Raw genomic sequence first — 19,311 nt, forward strand, 5'->3', positions numbered from 1 at the left:
GTTGTTTAAAGATTTTCATTCTGTAATAGCAGCATTAGAAGAGATATGGGAAGAGATGCATGAGGAGGATGAACTACCCTTGGCAATGAGATACTATTTCCTCTTAGTTAGGTTCACCGCAAAAACTGAGTTTCAGTTCACCAATGAGCAAAAGAATAGGATTCTCACCAACCTTCCTATAGGACGTTTTGATGCTCATGACAATGATGATTATGAACAAATAGATGATGATATGTTAGATGACGGATCGGATGTAGAAGATCCCGATTTTTAGATTAGTAGTTTTTATTTGTTTTATTTACTTTTGATTGTAATAAGTGAAATTGTTTTTTCCAAATGAATAACATGCTATTTGAATATCATGTGTGAATTTGATTCTATTTTCGCAATCATAATAAATACTAAATAAAATGAATAATGACTAAGTTCGGTGAGGGTGGATACAAATCAATGAACCTGGTTTCCTTATTGAGAGTTAGGGGGCCTTAGTAGTGGGAACGATTTTACTGATCCCAGCCCTCCCTCAATATGGTTAACTTTGGAACAAAGATAAGTTTCGAGCCTGAGAATTAAGTCATATAGGATGATTAGAAACACACTTAGAAAATAAAGATGACTTGTTTTTATAAGTATAGAAACCCACTCTAATAATAAATAAAGACCTATATCATTTTTTATAAGAAGTCATAATAAATAGGTCCGAGATATGTTTGTTTTAGAATAAGTTTTTGCCTTAGAGCCTATTAGGAAAAGTTCTAACATGTTTCTTTCAACTGTTAGAACTCTGCTACGATGTCTCTCCGAAGATCCGCACGCACCAACGAAAACGCCGCTAACGATGTTCCAGCAACCAATACGATTCCAACAGTTCGCCGAAGGGGAGTGCGTGCTACTGCTCGCCGCAACGCGCCGGCACAGCCAGCTGAAAACACTGCAGAGATTGCCAGACTGCGACAGCAAGTCGAGGAACTTCTGCAGCAACAACGCCAACAGGCTCAATCTCAGCCTCAGCCTCCGCCACAGCCGCAGCCGCAGCCACAGCAAATGGCCCCAGCACCCCAATAAGTTGGTCCATATGGGGGATGGCCTATGACGAATTACGCTCCATATCCTGTACAGCACATGGAGCCAGTGTACGAGAGGTTCCGCAAGCAGCACGCTCCGAACTTTGAAGGGACTACGGACCCCTTTGAAGCAGAAGAATGGCTAAGGAATGTGGAGCCGATCCTAGCCCACATGAACCTCAGTAATGCTGACCGCATATCTTGCGTCTCGTCTTTACTCAAGAAAGATGCCAGGATATGGTGGGATTTGGTCCAGCAATCCCACGATGCTGCCACCATGACGTGGACCCGATTTATGGAGCTCTTCCACAAGAAGTACTACAATTCAGCGGTACTTGCTACGAGAGTTGAGGAGTTCACCAATCTGAAGCAAGGGAATTTAACAGTGGCGGAATATGCTCGTCAGTTTGACCGCTTAGCCAAGTTCGCGGCAGAGTTAGTTCCAATCGATTATCTAAGGGTGAACAAATTCGTGAGAGGAATCCGACCAAAGATCGAGACGGGGGTGAAGCTAGCAAACCCGGGAAACACTTCATATGCCGACGTTCTCGAGACGGCAATTGAAGTAGAAAGGTTGCAGGCCAACATAAGCAAAGAAGAATCTAGCAAGCCTGAACCCAAACAGCAGAGCCAACCTCAGGCCAATCAAAACAACAATCAGTCTAGCAATAGCGGCAACAATCAGTCCAACAGCAACGGTAACGGACAGAAGAGAAGGCATCCTGACAACAAGCAAGCTGACAGTAATAAAAGGGCACGACAAAATAATGGGAGAAATAGGTCGGGCTACGTGGAATACCCGCCATGTGCCAAATGTCAGAAGAAGCACCCCGGAGAATGTCGTGCCAACACCAAGGAGTGTTTCAATTGTGGTCAAGAGGGGCATCACAAGAAAGATTGTCCTCAGCAAAAGCCAAACGGAAAGAAGGATGAAAAGATGGTTCCTGCTCGGGTTTTTGCTTTAACCCAAGGAGAGGCGGATGCTAGCAACAAGGCGGTCACAGGTCAGGTTTCCATCCTCAATAAATTATGTCATGTATTATTTGATTCGGGAGCAACTCATTCGTATATTTCGTTAGGAATGATAGATAAACCAGACAAACCTAGTGAAAGATTTAGAACTAGGTTTGCAACCGAGTTGCCTTCGGGCAAAGTAGTTCTATCATCACGAATTGTACGAGGCGTACCAATCAAGATTGAGGACAAGGAACTAGAAGGAGACCTGATAGAGCTGGTGATCAAAGACTTCGACGTCATACTAGGCATGGATTGGCTAGCACGGCATGGCGCAACGATCGACTGCAGACGCAAGAAGGTGACATTCGATACTCCTGACGGCCAGAAACTATGTTTTATGGGACAAGCTTCAGGACTACGCACCCCGTTAGTATCGTCTCTCAAAGCTCAGAGAATGATGGAGAAAGGATGTCAAGCATTCTTAGCCAACATCACGAATGTGGAGAAGGAGACATCACTTAAGGTTGGAGATGTTCGAGTCATACAAGAATTTCCAGAAGTATTTCCCGATGACTTGCCAAGATTGCCGCCAACTAGAGAAATAGACTTCACGATAGAATTAGTACCGGGCACCGAGCCTATCTCTAAGGCACCATACCGGATGGCACCTACGGAACTCAAGGAGTTAAAGACGCAACTACAAGAACTCCTAGACTTGGGTTTCATTAGGCCAAGCCATTCACCATGGGGAGCTCCGGTACTATTCGTGAAGAAGAAGGACGGAAGTATGCGCATGTGCATAGACTACCGTGAGCTGAATAAAGTAACAATTAAGAACAAATACCCGCTACCTCGGATTGATGATTTGTTTGATCAACTCCGAGGTGCGACTGTATTTTCTAAGATCGATTTAAGGTCCGGGTATCATCAGCTCAAGGTAAAGGGAGAAGATATTCCCAAGACAGCCTTTAGGACTCGTTATGGACATTACGAGTTCTTGGTTATGTCTTTTGGTCTTACTAACGCGCCAGCCGCGTTTATGGATTTAATGAATAGGGTCTTCAAAGACTACTTGGATAAATTCGTCGTTGTGTTCATCGACGACATTTTAATTTACTCCAAGGATGAAATGGAGCACGAGGAACACTTGAGGATGATTTTGATGCGATTGAAGGAGCACCAACTCTACGCGAAGTTCAAGAAATGCGAGTTTTGGCTCTCACAAGTGGCGTTCCTTGGGCACATCATATCAAAAGACGGAGTTGCAGTAGATCCATCAAAGGTAGAGGCCGTGAAGGATTGGCCTAGGCCAAAGAACGCGTCAGAAGTAAGAAGCTTCCTAGGGCTAGCAGGTTACTATAGAAAGTTTGTAGAGGGCTTTTCTAAGATAGCCACTCCACTCACCAACCTGACCCGGAAGCAACAAAAGTTTAACTGGAATGATAAGTGTGAGGAAAGCTTCCAGTTGCTTAAGGATAAGCTTTGCTCAACACCAGTACTTAGTGTCCCAACACCCAACGACAAGTTCGTTGTCTACTGTGATGCATCAAAGTTAGGATTGGGATGCGTACTAATGCAAAATGACAAGGTGATAGCCTACGCCTCACGTCAGTTAAAGGAGTATGAACAACGCTATCCAACTCACGATATGGAGTTGGCAGCAGTGGTCTTTGCGTTAAAAATCTGGCGCCATTATCTTTACGGAGAACGGTGCGAGATTTATACGGACCACAAGAGTTTAAAATACTTCTTTACGCAAAAGGAGCTCAACATGAGGCAGCGCAGGTGGTTAGAATTAGTCAAGGATTACGACTGCGAAATCCTATACCACCCAGGAAAGGCGAACGTAGTTGCCGATGCGCTTAGTAGGAAAAGCTATGGGAACTTAGCAGCCTTATCCAGAATAGAAAATCCGCTACAGCGGGAGCTGATCAGTACCGGAATTGAAGTGGTTGTAGGCAAGCTAGCTAACTTGTCTATCCAATCAAATCTGCTAGAAGACATACGGAATGGTCAGAGACATGATGACTCGCTAGCAGCACACACGGATGCAGTCAGAGAAGGCAAGACTACAGATTTCTCAATATCCAGTCAAGGTTTATTGAGATATAAGGATCGGGTATGCGTGCCAGACGATCAGAGTATTAAGAAGACGATCCTAGAAGAAGCACACAGCACCCCGTACTCGGTTCATCCAGGGTCTACCAAGATGACTCATGACATCAAGGCAGTCTATTGGTGGCCAGGGATGAAGAAGGACATAGCGGAGTATGTATCTAAGTGCCTTGTATGCCAGCAAGTGAAGGCGGAGCATCAGCGGCCTGCAGGATTATTGCAACCGCTTAGCATACCGGAATGGAAGTGGGACGATATAGCCATGGACTTCGTGACGGGTCTGCCAAAGACGAATAAGCAGCATGATTCCGCTTGGATAGTCATAGATAGACTAACAAAGTCGGCTCATTTTCTGCCTGTTAAGACTTCATATACGGCAGACCAATATGTAGACATCTACATCCAAGAGATTGTACGATTGCATGGAATCCCCAAGACGATAGTGTCAGATAGAGGATCAGTATTTACGTCAAGATTTTGGAGAAGCTTACAGCAAGCTATGGGTACTAAGTTAAGCCTTAGTACAGCTTTCCATCCTCAGACAGATGGGCAGTCTGAGCATACGATTCAGATCTTAGAGGATATGCTACGCGCATGTGTACTTGATTTCGGAGGATCATGGAACAAGTACTTACCACTGATCGAGTTCTCATACAACAACAGCTACCAGTCGACGATGGGAATGGCACCTTATGAGTTGCTATATGGAAGAAGGTGCCGATCACCGTTGCACTGGGATGAGGTAGGAGAAAGGCAGCTTCTAGGGCCCGAAGCTGTTAGACAAGCACAAGAAGCAGTAGCGCTTATTAGACAGCGTATGCTTCCTGCTCAAAGCCGTCAGAAAAGCTATGCGGATACCAAGCGACGCGATGTGGAGTTCCAAGTTGGAGATCAAGTCTTCCTGAAGATATCTCCTATGAAGGGTGTCAAGCGGTTCGAGAAGAAAGGCAAGCTCAGTCCCCGATTCATAGGTCCTTTTGAGATATTGGACAAAGTGGGACCAGTTGCATATAGACTAGCCCTACCGCCAGCACTAGCCGATAGTCGCAACGTCTTCCACATCTCGATGCTACGCAAGTATGTGTCAGACCCATCTCACGTCCTCAAGTACGATACCATAGCGCTCCAGAGAGACTTAAGTTATGAGGAACGACCGATTAGCATCCTAGATAGAGGGATGAAGCAGCTGCGGTCCAAGAGCTTTCCTATAGTCAAAGTTCTATGGAGCAATAGTTCTGAATGCGAGGCAACGTGGGAGTTGGAAGAGGACATGCAGAGCCGGTATCCAGAGTTATTTGGTAAGTAAATTTCGAGGACGAAATTCTTTTTAGTAGGGGAGAATTGTAGAGTCCAAGAACATTACTTAGCTAATTGTTTAGTAGTATTATAGTATGTATAGTATTATCTTTGTTACTGTGGATTTTTGGTTCAAACCGGGAATTATTTGGACACTCATAGTAGTACTTATAGATTTTCTAAGTTTAACCTATAGTTTAAGAATATTAAGTATAACCTAAGGTTTGATTAATGTGACTGATATTAAGGATTATATTTATTATATTGTAAGGTTTAGACATCAACCAATAGGATTTTAAGCACATGTTATGAATGGTAATTAAGGATTAAGTATTTTTGAGGATTAAATTAAATAAGGGTAAAGTTTGAATGTTATAGGGTCAGTCAACAGCTTTGAATACGTTGAAGGCTTAGTCAAGGCTGTTTACTCCATTCAAACTTAGCTAAAAATGTGTAATTTCGTGTTTAAATATTCAGCGTGTGCCAATATATCGCAGCTATAGGGGGCAATATATCGCAGCACGTAGATACGGAAAACACGAGACGATGCACGGTCGCCTCGGGCATACTAGCCCAGGCGATATATCGCCTACAGGGGGCGATATATCGCCTCCTCCAGCATAAATTCAAACACTTTTGAATTCTTTTCCTTTCAGCCATTCAAACTCCTTCAACAGTCCAGCATCTTTTGAACGAGTCTTCAGCCTCTGCTGAACGATTATTCAAATGATTTTCACTTAAAAAGCCATTATTTTTATTCAAGTAAAAATCAAGATACTTTCATTCCCAAACTCTATAAATAGGACCTAGTACCCAGCCATTTCTTCACCTTTTAATCCAAGTTCTTAAGCACATAAGTTGTGGTAAGCATATTTTTCAATGGTTTAGTCTTCCTATTCATTTTCATTTCTTCTTCTTAAGACTCACTCTTTCTCATATGGTTTTAGGAGTGTTCCAAAAGTCCCAACTCAGTCAATTATATCCCGGTAACTTTGGTAAGGAAAATAGGCTAGAATCTATATGTTTATGTTTATGTTATCTTATGTGTTATGTTATGATATGTTATGAATGTGTATGTTTGTAGGCTTGGGCTTATGCCCTATTTGACTAACAAGACCCCAAAAAGATTGTGGGCATATGCCTATTTAGCTGGTAGGACCCCACTAATCTCATGGGCATAAGCTTGTTTAGTCTATGGGACCCCAAGTAATAATGGCCATTATAATAAGTGTATTATGTGTTATGATATGTCTTTACGTTTATTATGAAATCTATGTTTATGACTATGTGTTAGATTTTCCTTGCTGGGCATTAGGCTCATTCCTTTCTGTTTATGTGCAGGAAAATAAGCTTTACAGGCGGTAAGATTCGTGATGCTTAGAGGATGTGTATCGATGGTGAATGGAGTCAAGGGGCCGAGCGTTATTCGATTCGAGGATGTAGTCTCATTTTATTTTTTATGGTTTTACATGTATTTTCCGCATTATTATGTAATGTCTCTTATTTTAAATCATGTTTTGTTTTTAAAGATAATGGGATCCCATATCCTTCTTAGTATTCTATTTATTTGTAAGTAACTCTTATTTTACAAGTACTCAATAAAATTATGGTATTTTCGTAAAAATGTAAGTTTATGTATAGTTTCGTTAATGGTCCAAAAAGTCTAGATTAGTGGGTCATTACACACATTGTAGTGTTATGTTCTTTCCAAAACATTACCAAAGTAGATATGATCGGATGTATTTGTTACATCGGACAGGACCGATAATGACAGTTGATAGAATAAGTAAACATACCGTTATTATCTATTCTAGTCATATCATATAGTTGACCATAGGTCAATTCAATTTCAATTATGAGCGATTAGTATTCTAGCTGATTGTATTATTTGAGTTCTTTGACTTGTTCGTTAGCAGCTTACTCTATGGACTAGCCCATACTTACATCTTGGGAAATTTGTAGTATAATTAAGTGGGAGTGTTAATCATAGATATGAACATCTATAGCTTCTAATGAAGAAGTGAAATGATGGTTTCCTATTTTAGTTTTGTTCAAGGTGCTAAATGATAGAGATCTCATTTCAGTAATTAATATTAGTTTACTAAAATATCATTTACAAGGAACTAAGTGTTTTAAGGATAAAGTACAATGAGGGGTAAAACCGTATTTTAGTCCCATCTAATTGTAGACCGTCTATAGAGGAATGAGTAACAATTATGGTTGTAACAATGGATAATTAATAACGTATATATATATATTGCTTATAGAGTATTCTATGAATTCAAGAGTGCAATTACGAGTTCTTAGTGGAGTCACGAGGAATTAATAAGTTAGTAAATTTATTTGTTAGATTTACGATAACTTATTGAAGCTTGATTTCATAGGCCCATGGTCCCCATTGTACCTTGGATAAAATCATCTAGATAGTCTCAATTAATTGATTTAATTATCAATTAGAATTATTAAAGCTGACCAGGTCAATTTTGGATAGTTTCACAAAGTTATACAATTTAGAGAAGAAAAGAGAAATTATGGCAGATTTATTAATTATGATAAGTTGGTATCTAAATTAATAAATAAGTTTAAATTAAGGTTCAAATTATAAATAATTAATTTGATAAAGAATTTAAATAATCATTTAATTAATTAAATTAATAGAAAATAATACAGGCCTTGATTTTAAGTCCAATGGGCATAAAGCCCATGATAATTTTGACCTAGGGCTGTCAATTGGCTATTATTTTATTGATTTTTTAATTAAATAAATGACCTAATTGAGTCTATGTTAAGTGAGAGTTGAAATAAGATGACAGACACTAATTTTCTGATAGGTTTTAGGTTCTATCTAAACACAAGTCATTTTCTAAGCCTTATTGTTCTTTTCTCTTGTTCTCTTGTTCTCTTTGTATCTCATGTGTTGAGAATTTCCCACACTAGTCTAGGTGATTCTAAGGATACTTTGGAAGGTTGTGAAGAAAATTCAAGATTGGTTCAGTTTCTTGGAAATACTCTGCGACAGAAAGGATACCAGGGTTAGAGAAACTGAAGGAAGGACTCATTCATTCCGCTGCGTATAATGTAAGTACTCTTATCATTGTTTCTCTTTAAATTCAATTTTAGAAACATGTTCTAGGTTATCTCATATTAATTTGTTTAATATTAGATCTGCATGAAAATAAATAAAGATCATGTATAAGTTTTCCCAACAACTCTGACCTGTGTGATCATCTGAACTCACAAAGAGGATGTCCAGCTCGCCGTGATGATTTGAGTTATACTCAGCCTATTGGAGATTCGTCTATTGTATGCCACAATGGGAATGTCCCACCTAACCCAGCTCAAGCTTGGAGGGAAAATAACCCATCTAATGCGTACAACAGGATGGGGGCTGATAATCAGCTCTCGAATAACCTAGACACTAAGGATCCCACCCTCGAGTGGTTGGCCCTAATGGAAGAACAGATGGAGAAACTCCTATCTGGAAAAGGAGACAAAGATTGTAATTCTGATGAGGAGCTCTAGCCTTTTGCTCCTAACATTGCATCATCTCCGTATCCAATTAGTTTTAGGATGCTGACCATGCCAACATATGATGGAAACTCGAAACCATTTAATCACCTCAGGACCTCCAATAAATTAATGATGGCGCACAATGTTGGATTTGACCTAAGATGTATCTTGTTCCCGTCAACATTGACTAGGCCGACCAAGTTATGGTTCAATAAGTACAAGAAACATAAAATCACCTTATCAACGAAATTATCATTCGGATTTAAGAGGTAGTTCCGAGCTGTGAAGGAAGTGCATGTTGAAGCCGATTCGTTGACCAACAATAAACAACAGCCTAGTAAATCCCTGAAGTCATTTATGAATTGGTTTACCAATGTAGCAGCACGAGCTAGGAACGCTGAAGATAGCTCCAAGCTCATGACTATGAGGATAGGGATCACAGTAGAAGATGATTTATGAAAAGAACACCGGCGGAAAGGAGTTAAGATTATAGATGAATTCCTGGCTTGTGTTAAAAAATGGATAAATCTAGAGGAGGCATAGTCTGTTGTCACATGAACCAGCAAGACCCATGTCCAACCCGTTGGAGTGGTAACAGATGCATACACGAGAGAGTATCTTCTTAGCAAACTCTATATCACCCATGGCTCAGCCCGCTACCCAGAATAACTAGGTAGGGAGTAATAAGTGGAAGGGGACTGATGAGGGTGACCAGAATGGTGCTAAAAAGAATAAACCTAGTGAAAAGTTCAAGTTTGTCTACAACAACTATATCGCCCTGATAGATACACGAGAGAGTATCTTCTTAGCAAACTCTAATCTCCTTCCATGGAAGAAACTGGAGCCCCTGAGGCACCAGAGGGCGAACAGAGACTAAGCCAAATTTTGCCGATATCACAACAACATCGGCCACAACCCTGATGATTGCCCACAATGGGACCGAGTGCATTGTAATGGGGCCTAAAAAAGCTACACATAGGAGCTAAAAACCCATAATAGGTCCGAGTTCATTTCGGAGAAAAGGTTATGAAAACAACAACGGTTGGAGAAACAACCAATCATTTTCACGAAAGAGGACATTAGCCATGTCTACTTCCCGCATAATGATCTGCTGGTGATAACCATTCAGCTCGCCAATCAAAGAGTATGGAGAATACTAATTGATAATGGGAGCTCTGTAAACGTGCTATTTAGGTCCACCCTAGAAAAGATGGGGCTATCTGTAGCCGATCTTAAGGCGACCTTGATTACCCTATACGAATTCTCAGGAGAAGGAACAACGACTATAGGGACCGATCGGGCTTGTAGTGACACTGGGAGATGATATGCGAGTTGTTTCTAAAATGCTCGAGTTCATCGTAATCGATTGTCTGGCTGCATACAACACAATTTTGGGATGACTTGCGCTGATGACTTTTGAAGCTATCACCTCAATCCAACATTTCACAATGAAGTTCCCCTCGACCACACAGATATGTACTGTAATAGGGGTTTAGTTCGCAACTAGAGAATGATATAGCATTGTTATGAAGGGAAAATCACAACCCAGGCAGCAAGCGATGGTCATCATTGAGGGGAATGAGGAGCCTTGGGTAATGAAAATGCTCATGGGGTGGAAGAACCTCAATAAGGAGATAACGAGGTTACCAAACAAGATGACATTGATTCGAGATTTGACAAAGACAGTTCTGAGCTGAAAGCATTGGAGGAGCTCAAGGAAATCAGTATCGACCCAGAGGTACCTTTAAGGGTTGTAAAGGCTAGAAAGAATCTTGGAACTGAAAGGAAGAAGGAGTCGATCTAGTTTTAGAGAAATAACATGGACGTCGTTGCTTGGTCAAATGAAGATATGGTGGGAATCAATCCAAATGTTATGATGCGTTCTCTAAATCTGGACAGAAATGTGTCTGCAATGGTAAAGAAACGAAGGCTTTTAGGGAAGGAACGATTAGAAGCTTTAGAAGAAGAGGTAGCTCGCTTACTTAAGTGGATTCATAAGGGAAGCAAAATAATTAACCTGGATTGCTAACCTTGTTTTGGTCCCAAAGCCCAATGGAAAGTGGAGAACTTGCATTAACTTCGCTGACCTCAATAAGGCTTGTAGTAAGGATTATTTTCCACTACCTAGAATCCATCAGTTGGTAGACACAATAGTCGGTCACGAGCTCATGTCTTTCAATGAAGCATATTCTTGATATAGCCAGATCATGATGAACCTATTGGACCAAGAGCACACTAGCTTCATGACTGAGCATAACGTATACTGCTACAAGGTTATGCCATTTAGGTTGAAGAATGCTGGTGCAACGTACCAACGGCTGGTCAACAAAATGTTCGTTAACTAGATCAGGAAAAACATTGAAGTGTACATCGATGATATGCTCGTTAAATCAAAGACTGCCAGAAACCATGTATCTGACCTAGAAGAATATTTTGGCGTGCTAAGAAAATATGACATCAAGCTAAATCCCGAGAAGTGCACCTACTGGGTTTCCTCGGGAAAATGTTTAGGCCTCATAGTCAACACAATAAGGATAGAGGTGAACCCAGAGAAGATCAGGTCCTTACTAGAAGTTCCTTCACCTAGGTCGCATAAAGAAGTATAAAGCTTAACTAGAAAAGTGGCGACCCTAAATCGCTTTGTTTCAAAATCCACTAACAAGTGTCTCCTGTTCTACAACTTGCTCAAGGGGAAACAAAAAGCTTGAGTAGACCGAAGAATGTGAGCGAGCATTTCAGCATAAACTCACCTGGCTGAACCCCCCATATTATCAAAACTAGAAGCTAGAGAATGTTTGTTTTTATACCTAGCTGTGATAGAAATTCGCCCGACATGTTTTTATACATAACAAACCTTAGCCCGACATTCGCCCGGATGGCGTCTTCTGCACCTCGTGCACTGTAGATATCTCCTCCATGTATCACCGCCTCCCTGACAGCCACCCTGAATACCCCGACCTCTCCTATCAAGACCAGCAGCAGTCGAAGTGTCAGGGGTCTTCCGCTTTAGATCACTGGGGCCTCCGCCCCTACTAGGTGCAGAATATGGAGACACCACTCTGTGACCCTCCCATCTTGCAGCATTCTCCCTCCAAATCTTGTTCTCCGCTTCCTCAGTGGTAAGAGCTTTCTCAACAGCCTAGGCATAAGTCGTCCCCCAAAGTACTGTTGTAATCGTCACATCTCGGGATATCATAGCATTAAGGCCTCTGATAAATCTGTCCTGCCTAGCTGCATCTGTAGGCACAAGATCTGGTGCAAACTTTGCAAGTATATCAAACTTCAGGGCATACTCTATAACTGTCATGTTGCCCTGAACCAACCCCACAAATTCATTCACCTTTGCTACCCTAATAAAAAATTCTTGAATCCATCCCAACCCTGAGTGGTAACATCCCTGGTCTGTGATGCCACTTCTCACCAAATGCGGGCATCCTCTCTTAGCATATAGGTGGCACACGCCACCCTGTCATGACCCTCTACACTCATAAAGTCCAGGATAGCGGTAATCATACTCATCCACTATTTAGGTTTTTGTGGATTTGGTCCCCCCTCAAAAGTCAGAAGACGGTGTCTCCTGAACCGCTCATACAACGGCTCCCACCTATTCCCAACCTCCACTGGCTTTACAATTGGTGCCACTACAGGTGTCACAATGGATGCTGCACTCCCTGACGGAGCCTGCTATCTCAGAAGTCGGATCTGCTCATCTTGACTCTAAAGCCAAGCTTGCATATCTAACATAATCTGCTACCAGTTCTCAAGGACTGGTGGAGGGTTCAGACCTAGTGTCGGCTAGTCGTATAGATCGTCTTGGATGAATAGCTATCCAAGTTAATCTGCAATTAATGACTCGGTGGTCAGACTATGATGACAAGGTAATAATCTTTCCATGCATCAATATTGGAATACAACCTATAACAAGAAATCAAGATATAACAATTCATCCAAATATTCATCCACATGCAACAGCAATGCTAATAAGCATGCCTCAATATCATCACACAACAGTCAAGGGCCAGGCCCTATCAGTATCTCATGCTCCCTATTAATCAAACAGATATCAGCAATCATAGTTCTTTCCAATCACTTAAGCATATAAACATGTCTACACTATTATCAAACCCTGAGTCGAGCTTGTCTTTAGCGAGGAATGTATATGTCCAGCCAGTATTTAGGAACTCTTAAACCTAGACCGCTCTGATACCAAGTTGTAACGCCCTGGATAACCAAGACCGTTACACTGTGTGTTTATAAAGGTGCAAGACTTGCTAATCAATTCAATTAGTTGAAAATGTGTCACTAAAACCATTATTGAACTAGGGTTAAAAAGATGTTGGTCATAAAAGAAAATTTACATTTAAATAAGCGTTTGATACACGGGATCCCAAAAATAAGGTTAAATAACAACTTCCAAAATTTTCAGAGGTAATAAACATCCACAGGCCACTCTAATGACAAAATAGGCATTTAAGGGTCTCTTGTCCCTTTATCATCCCTCGGTCGTGGCGCCCGAGCAGCCGACTATGTACATTCTGCCCACAGAGCTCTCACAATCGAGGTAGGTCAAGCATACCCTTTCCTTTACCTGCACCACGTAGCACCCGTGAGCCAAGGCCCAGCAAGAAAACCATATAACAGAGCATAATAATTAATAGTAATCAAATAGCTCACAAAACATTAGCCAGATATTCCATAGACCATAGCATTCACATAAACAGTGACATCAATCAACGAATCAATAATTTATTATCTAGGTAATCAACCTGCCCAAATCATCAGATCAACAATAGTAAACATGTCATGAAAATTTCTAGGGTCGACACCCTTAGGCCGCACCCTCTGTTTATCCCACTGACTCCAGCTCACTTAGGCCGAGTTCAGTGATTATATAATTAACCTCAACTACCAGTCACCAAGCCGCGTCCTTGTGCGCCAATATTAATTTCGACACTCTTAGGCCGTTTATTTCATACCCACATGGCACAATACCATCATACAACATTGCATACAGGTATAAGGAACTCTTAGTCCCAACTTATCCACATAAAAGGGTGCAATTTTCTTACCTTTATTCCGAGCGGAGAAAGTGAACTGATTCTGAGCATTTTCCCTAGCCTCGAGCCTTGGCGACAAACATAGTCACAAGAGTCATTGATTTCTATCAACTTCCAATCAGAAATAAAATACTTAAGGAGCAACGCTAACATCCGGAACCTCAATTTTACTAAAAAGGGCAGTAGAAATTGTCTCGAGCCCCTAGTTTCGAACCCCCGAGCCCTAACAACACTAAGAACACTTCTAAGCTCAAAACCCCCAGGTGGGTCGCGACTTGACTCAATAAGTCGGGACTTGCCCCAAGTCAGAGAGCAAGCTCTCACACCAAAGGGGAGGCGGGTTGCAACTTGGCCAAGCAAGTCGCGGCGCGCGCCCAAGCCAGAGAGTAGGCTAGGCCAGAAAGGCCACATGCGCCGTGGCGCCCCCAGGCTGGGTCGCGGCGCGCCCTATGAGCCTAGGGAAAACCTGGGTTTTCCTCCTTCTTCCAGCCAAGAACACACCAAATTACCCAGAATTTCCCCCCAACTCCACACCAAACCAGCCACAAACTTAGACCCATAATCACACATATTTTCATCCTATAACTCTCAGCAATAAAAACAGAAACCAACCCCTTAATCCATCCTCAAGAATTCTAGTAATAACCACTGGAATTTCCTACTCAAACCATCATCCATATTCATCATTAAATCTATACTCAAAACTTAAAATCCATCTAAACTGCTCATCAACATAACATAGAAATTGAAACCAAACTCTTACCTCAATTTCCTAGCTCAATTCCCTCAAGTCTCAGCTAAATTTCCTTCAGTTTCTTTAAGGATCATAGCCTCCAAAACTTAGCCTAAGCTTCTCTTGAATCCTTAGCTTCAAACCCAAATGAAAGTAAGAGAGAAAGAGAGAAATCGTTCAAGGAGAGAGAGAGAGAAAAAGACTTGTTGTTCTAACTTCAATATTCCACAACATTCAGCCTTATTCTAACATAAAAATATGATTATATCCATTTACTAACAAAATGACTACTTTACCCCTCCACACAAAGCTAACCTTTAACTCAGACTAAGGGTATAATAGTCTTTTGTTCCCAATTCCCACTAATTCCTCAAGTGTTCCTAATATTTACTATCTAAATCCCGTCATCCAATTAATCAACAATTATTTACCCAATGTCTAATAATCTCCAATATATTCTCCTAAATTCCCAAAAATACCCCTAGACTTCCCCGATCCGGGTTTAAATACCTGCCATGACTATTTCGCCAAACCGCTCACCAAGACCATCTCACGCCATAAACTGCAAATATATCCACATAAAAATGTGGTCTCAACATTTTATCGCAAATAATCATATTTATGCCCTCAACGAGCCAAAATTACAAATATGCCCCCATAAGCTAAATAGGGCCTATATACATACTAATATTCGTAGTCATGCATTTCACATATCCATAAAATCATATAAGCATGATTATCACATAATCATGCATTAAATCATTTAAATCACACATAAACCAATTATACCCTCCCAACACACTAATCAAGACCCTTAAGTCTTATTAGTAATTTTGGGTCGTTAAATAATGTGTTTTATTAAGCTAATCAATTAATTCCAAATTAAGTACTAGTTTCTTAATAACCTATGAATGTGATTAATTACAAATGACATTTAATTATAAAATAGCCTATTTTTACAATTAATGTGATCTAGAAAATTACCCATTACATTCATCTATCTTTACTAATTCACTTTTTAAATAAAGTTGGTTATTTTAAAGGCCTATAAAAACTATTGCTTTTATTATGGTGTGAGTTACCAAGTTTTAACTGATTTAATACTTAGTAGTTTACATGCAATTGATTTCTCCAAAACAATTCACATAAAAAATTAGGATAATCTTAAATAATCATGTTTCTAAAAGATACATGATTAATGAAAAACTCTGTGGGGTTTCAAGAATGGCATGTAATTGACTAATGCATGATAATGTTATCAATCAAGCATTATGTTGACATAGTTTTTCATCAACAATAGATTAAGAAATCCAATAACAAAGATATTAGTGCTCTTTTCTAAACTGTAATCACTACAACAATATTTAGTATATATTACATTAAAGAATAGCATATATTTAGAAGTGCTATTATTAAGTGGGGGATTAAAAACACACGGATGTGAATAGTGGGGATTAAAAACACACGGGTCTGATTTTGGCGCCATATGACTAAAAACTCAGGCGTCAAAATGAATTTCTGCCAAATTCCCTTTCTCTCAGCCTTTCTCTAAGTTACCCTTTCTCTCAGCCTCCATCTCTCACTCACGAAGACTCACTCTGCCCTCTCCGCCCTCACGAAGACTCACCGCCCTCACCGTCCTCACGAGGTCTCTCCACCCTCAACTCATCTCTGCCTCACCGCCCTCACGAAGTCTCTCCGCCCTCACCGCGCTCACGAAGTCTCTCCGCCCTCACCGCCCTCACGAAGTCTCTCCGCCCTCAACTCATCTCTGCCTCACGAAGACTCGCTCCAGAGTGGAGCTCTTTCTCCGCCTCATGAAGTCACGCTCCAGAGTGGAGCTTCTCTGCCTCACGAGTTCTCTGCCTCACGCCCACTATCTCAGGTTTGTTTCTCTCATCCCTGATAATATAAATTGTTGGCTGAATGTTGTAGATTGATATGATAAAAAACCCATCTTTGATAGAAACTAGATTGATATGCAAGATAACTGTTGTGAAAGAACTTTCTAAGAGCTGTTGACAGAATAAGAGCTGAACTTTGAGGAAGATAACTGTTGTGAAAGAACACCACAGATCTTGAAAATATTGATAACTGTTGGCTGAATGTTGTAGATTGATATGTCACAGCTATTTTCCCAGAACACCACAGATCTTGGAAATATGGCTTTTAAGAAGTTAGTAAATTGAAAAGCTTGAAACATTATTAAGCATTAAAGGTTTCACAAGGACTTGATTCCGAAGTACTCCTAGTGTAAGGCACGTGTGCACGGGTTCTTGGTTTAAGTCTGATATCTACAACTAATCAATAATATTAATGACCACATAATGCCAACAAATGTATACATAAATAATAACCAGGCAATTAAAATATAACAATATGCTCCTTGTGGTGTTATTATATAGGAAGGAACACTAGTCAATACCCATTTCTTGTTTTCTATTATTATGTTCTTCTCTGTCCTTTGACCAGGTGGCTCTGGCTATTGCAAATACGGTTCGAGCAAGTATGCTGCTCCATCTGTGCACTCTGCTACTTTCTTGGTCACCTTTTAACTACCAGCTTCAAAGTTTCATCATTCATTCATTCATTAACCACAACTGTGTGTAATCCCAATTGTCACTTTCTCATATGCAGGAATTTGGTAACATTGAGTCTCCAATGTATACCAGACTTAGACAGTTTTTTTCCACTATTTATAGCAGGTAGCTCCTCTCTTTTTCTTTGCTTTGGCTTTCATGAAATGAGCTTCTTTACTCACATATGTATATTTGATATGTCTTTTACAGGATGCAGGTAAGAGCACCATCACAGCCAGTGGTTGTGTCTATACCAATATTGCATTATGATGGTCAGCTTCTATATATTCATTGCCTTTTCTGTAATTTAGATAGTTCAATTTTTTTGAAGTTTGGTCGTGTAATTCCTTAGTGAGACACTTGAGAATTGTGTGTTTTTCTTGTTTGAGACACTTTCTATCCTTATGATGTGGTTTCTGTCTTTTTATTGCAGATACTGAATCTGCAAAAGCATCAAGACGGCAACTCAAGGAAGCTATATATACAGCACTATTTAACATGAATGTTCCTGCTGTTTGTGCAATTAATCAGGTAAATTTCGCTAAGCCTTAACTTGCCGCTGCTGTTTAATATTCTAAAATATTTAATACTAAAAGAAATAAGAGTAATTTTTTATTTTTTTAAAACTAGGATTCCGCTAACAATTGCTATGTAGGTATCCAAGAGAAACTTAAACCTCATACCTTGTGATATAGCAAGCCATATGCCTTATCATTTGAGCTACCCCTCTTTGGTAAAGAATTAAGATTAGTTTGTTTCATGCAAAAATGACATTTACCATCGGATATAGATTTTGAGGCCTTGATCCAATTTTCATTCTTCATTTTCCTTTTGTAAAGCAAGCTTCTGTGACTTGAGTGGTTGACAATCCTGAACAGGCACCAAATTTACTTATTAACACTATAAGCTGAGATGCTTTATGTACTTATGCTTGTTTATGAGTAATTTGGACCTTTTTCTTTTGGCTTAAAACGTTCGATTGATTCTTTGATAGATGTTTTTTATTTGTAAGATCTTATCCATTTTTTGTTTTTGAAAATGTAGGCAACTTTAGCTTTGTATGCTGCTAGAAGAACTTCAGGAATTGTTGTAAATATTGGGTTTCAAGTCACATCAGTTGTTCTAAGTAAGGAGTGATAGTTTCTCTTTTATCTTTTATATGATTTATGCTTCCTTAAACTATCAACAAGGTTTCATTTACCTATGATATATACTGATTAGCCCTACAGTATAAGTTACAGTTTTAACTTTCCATGCAGCCTTGCTGCTTTTATTCTTCTTTTTTCATTTTCATTCTATGGATTTTCCAGTGCTTGCTTTCTTTTATATCATATCTTGGTTGCATTCAATTTTTGGGGATCTAAAATATACTCTTTTCTTTTCTTTTTCGGCTTCTAGTTTTACATGGTAAAGTAATGCGCAAAGTGGGTGTGGAGGTTGTGGGACTGGGAGCACTAAAACTTACCGGGTTTCTTAAGGAGTTGATGCAGCAGAACAATATTAGTTTTGAATCCCTGTACACCGTTCGCACTTTGAAAGAGGTGCAAGTCTTGCTTGTTTCTTGAGTGCAGAATATTGTTGTTGAATATTTATCCTCGTTTTTCCTGACTGTAGTTATTCTGTTTTAATACTATCAGCTTTGCACCCTCAAAGAAAATATTTTGCTCATGGTACATTAAACTACTAATACCATTAGTATCTTGTGTTTTAGTGGAATGTTTCAATTTTGTTTTCTACTGCTCTTCTCTCTCATTTTTGTAAGGAGACCTTGCTGAAGCTGAGTTCTATTTATGACCTTATTTCTATACAGAATCTCTGTTATGTTGCCTATGATTATGAGGCTGAGCTACTCAAAGATACACGAGCATCATCTGACGCAGCAGGAGAAGGTCAGTTCACTCTTTCAAAAGAGCGGTTTCAAACAGGAGAAATCTTATTCCAGCCACGAATGGCAGGAGTGTAAGTTCTGGAACTTATAATATTTATTGCTTCACGAGCAC

General features: G+C 40.0%; 1 protein-coding gene across 1 annotated transcript; it reads left to right on the forward strand.

Annotated features, from left to right (window-relative positions):
• The first annotated feature begins 17,299 nt into the window (after positions 1-17,299).
• On the forward strand, positions 17,300-19,311 carry LOC133821502 (actin-related protein 8-like). Its single transcript, XM_062253756.1, has 6 exons — positions 17,300-17,437; positions 17,522-17,583; positions 17,745-17,842; positions 18,356-18,437; positions 18,710-18,852; positions 19,122-19,311. Exons 1-6 carry the CDS (start codon positions 17,364-17,366, stop codon positions 19,272-19,274), a joined length of 612 nt encoding a protein of 203 aa, XP_062109740.1. The 5' UTR covers positions 17,300-17,363; the 3' UTR covers positions 19,275-19,311.

This window comes from Humulus lupulus, chromosome 3 (genome assembly GCF_963169125.1).
Source record: "Humulus lupulus chromosome 3, drHumLupu1.1, whole genome shotgun sequence".
In the NCBI taxonomy this organism is placed as follows: domain Eukaryota; kingdom Viridiplantae; phylum Streptophyta; class Magnoliopsida; order Rosales; family Cannabaceae; genus Humulus; species Humulus lupulus.

Bases quoted from the DNA above. Each gene is read 5' to 3' on its own strand.
- LOC133821502 (XM_062253756.1), top strand. From the start codon at position 17,364: ATGCAGGAATTTGGTAACATTGAGTCTCCAATGTATACCAGACTTAGA. The intron at 17,438-17,521 runs GTAGCTCCTCTC...TGTCTTTTACAG, and splicing joins TTTTCCACTATTTATAGCAG to GATGCAGGTAAGAGCACCAT. The intron at 18,438-18,709 runs GTAAGGAGTGAT...TTCGGCTTCTAG, and splicing joins AGTCACATCAGTTGTTCTAA to TTTTACATGGTAAAGTAATG.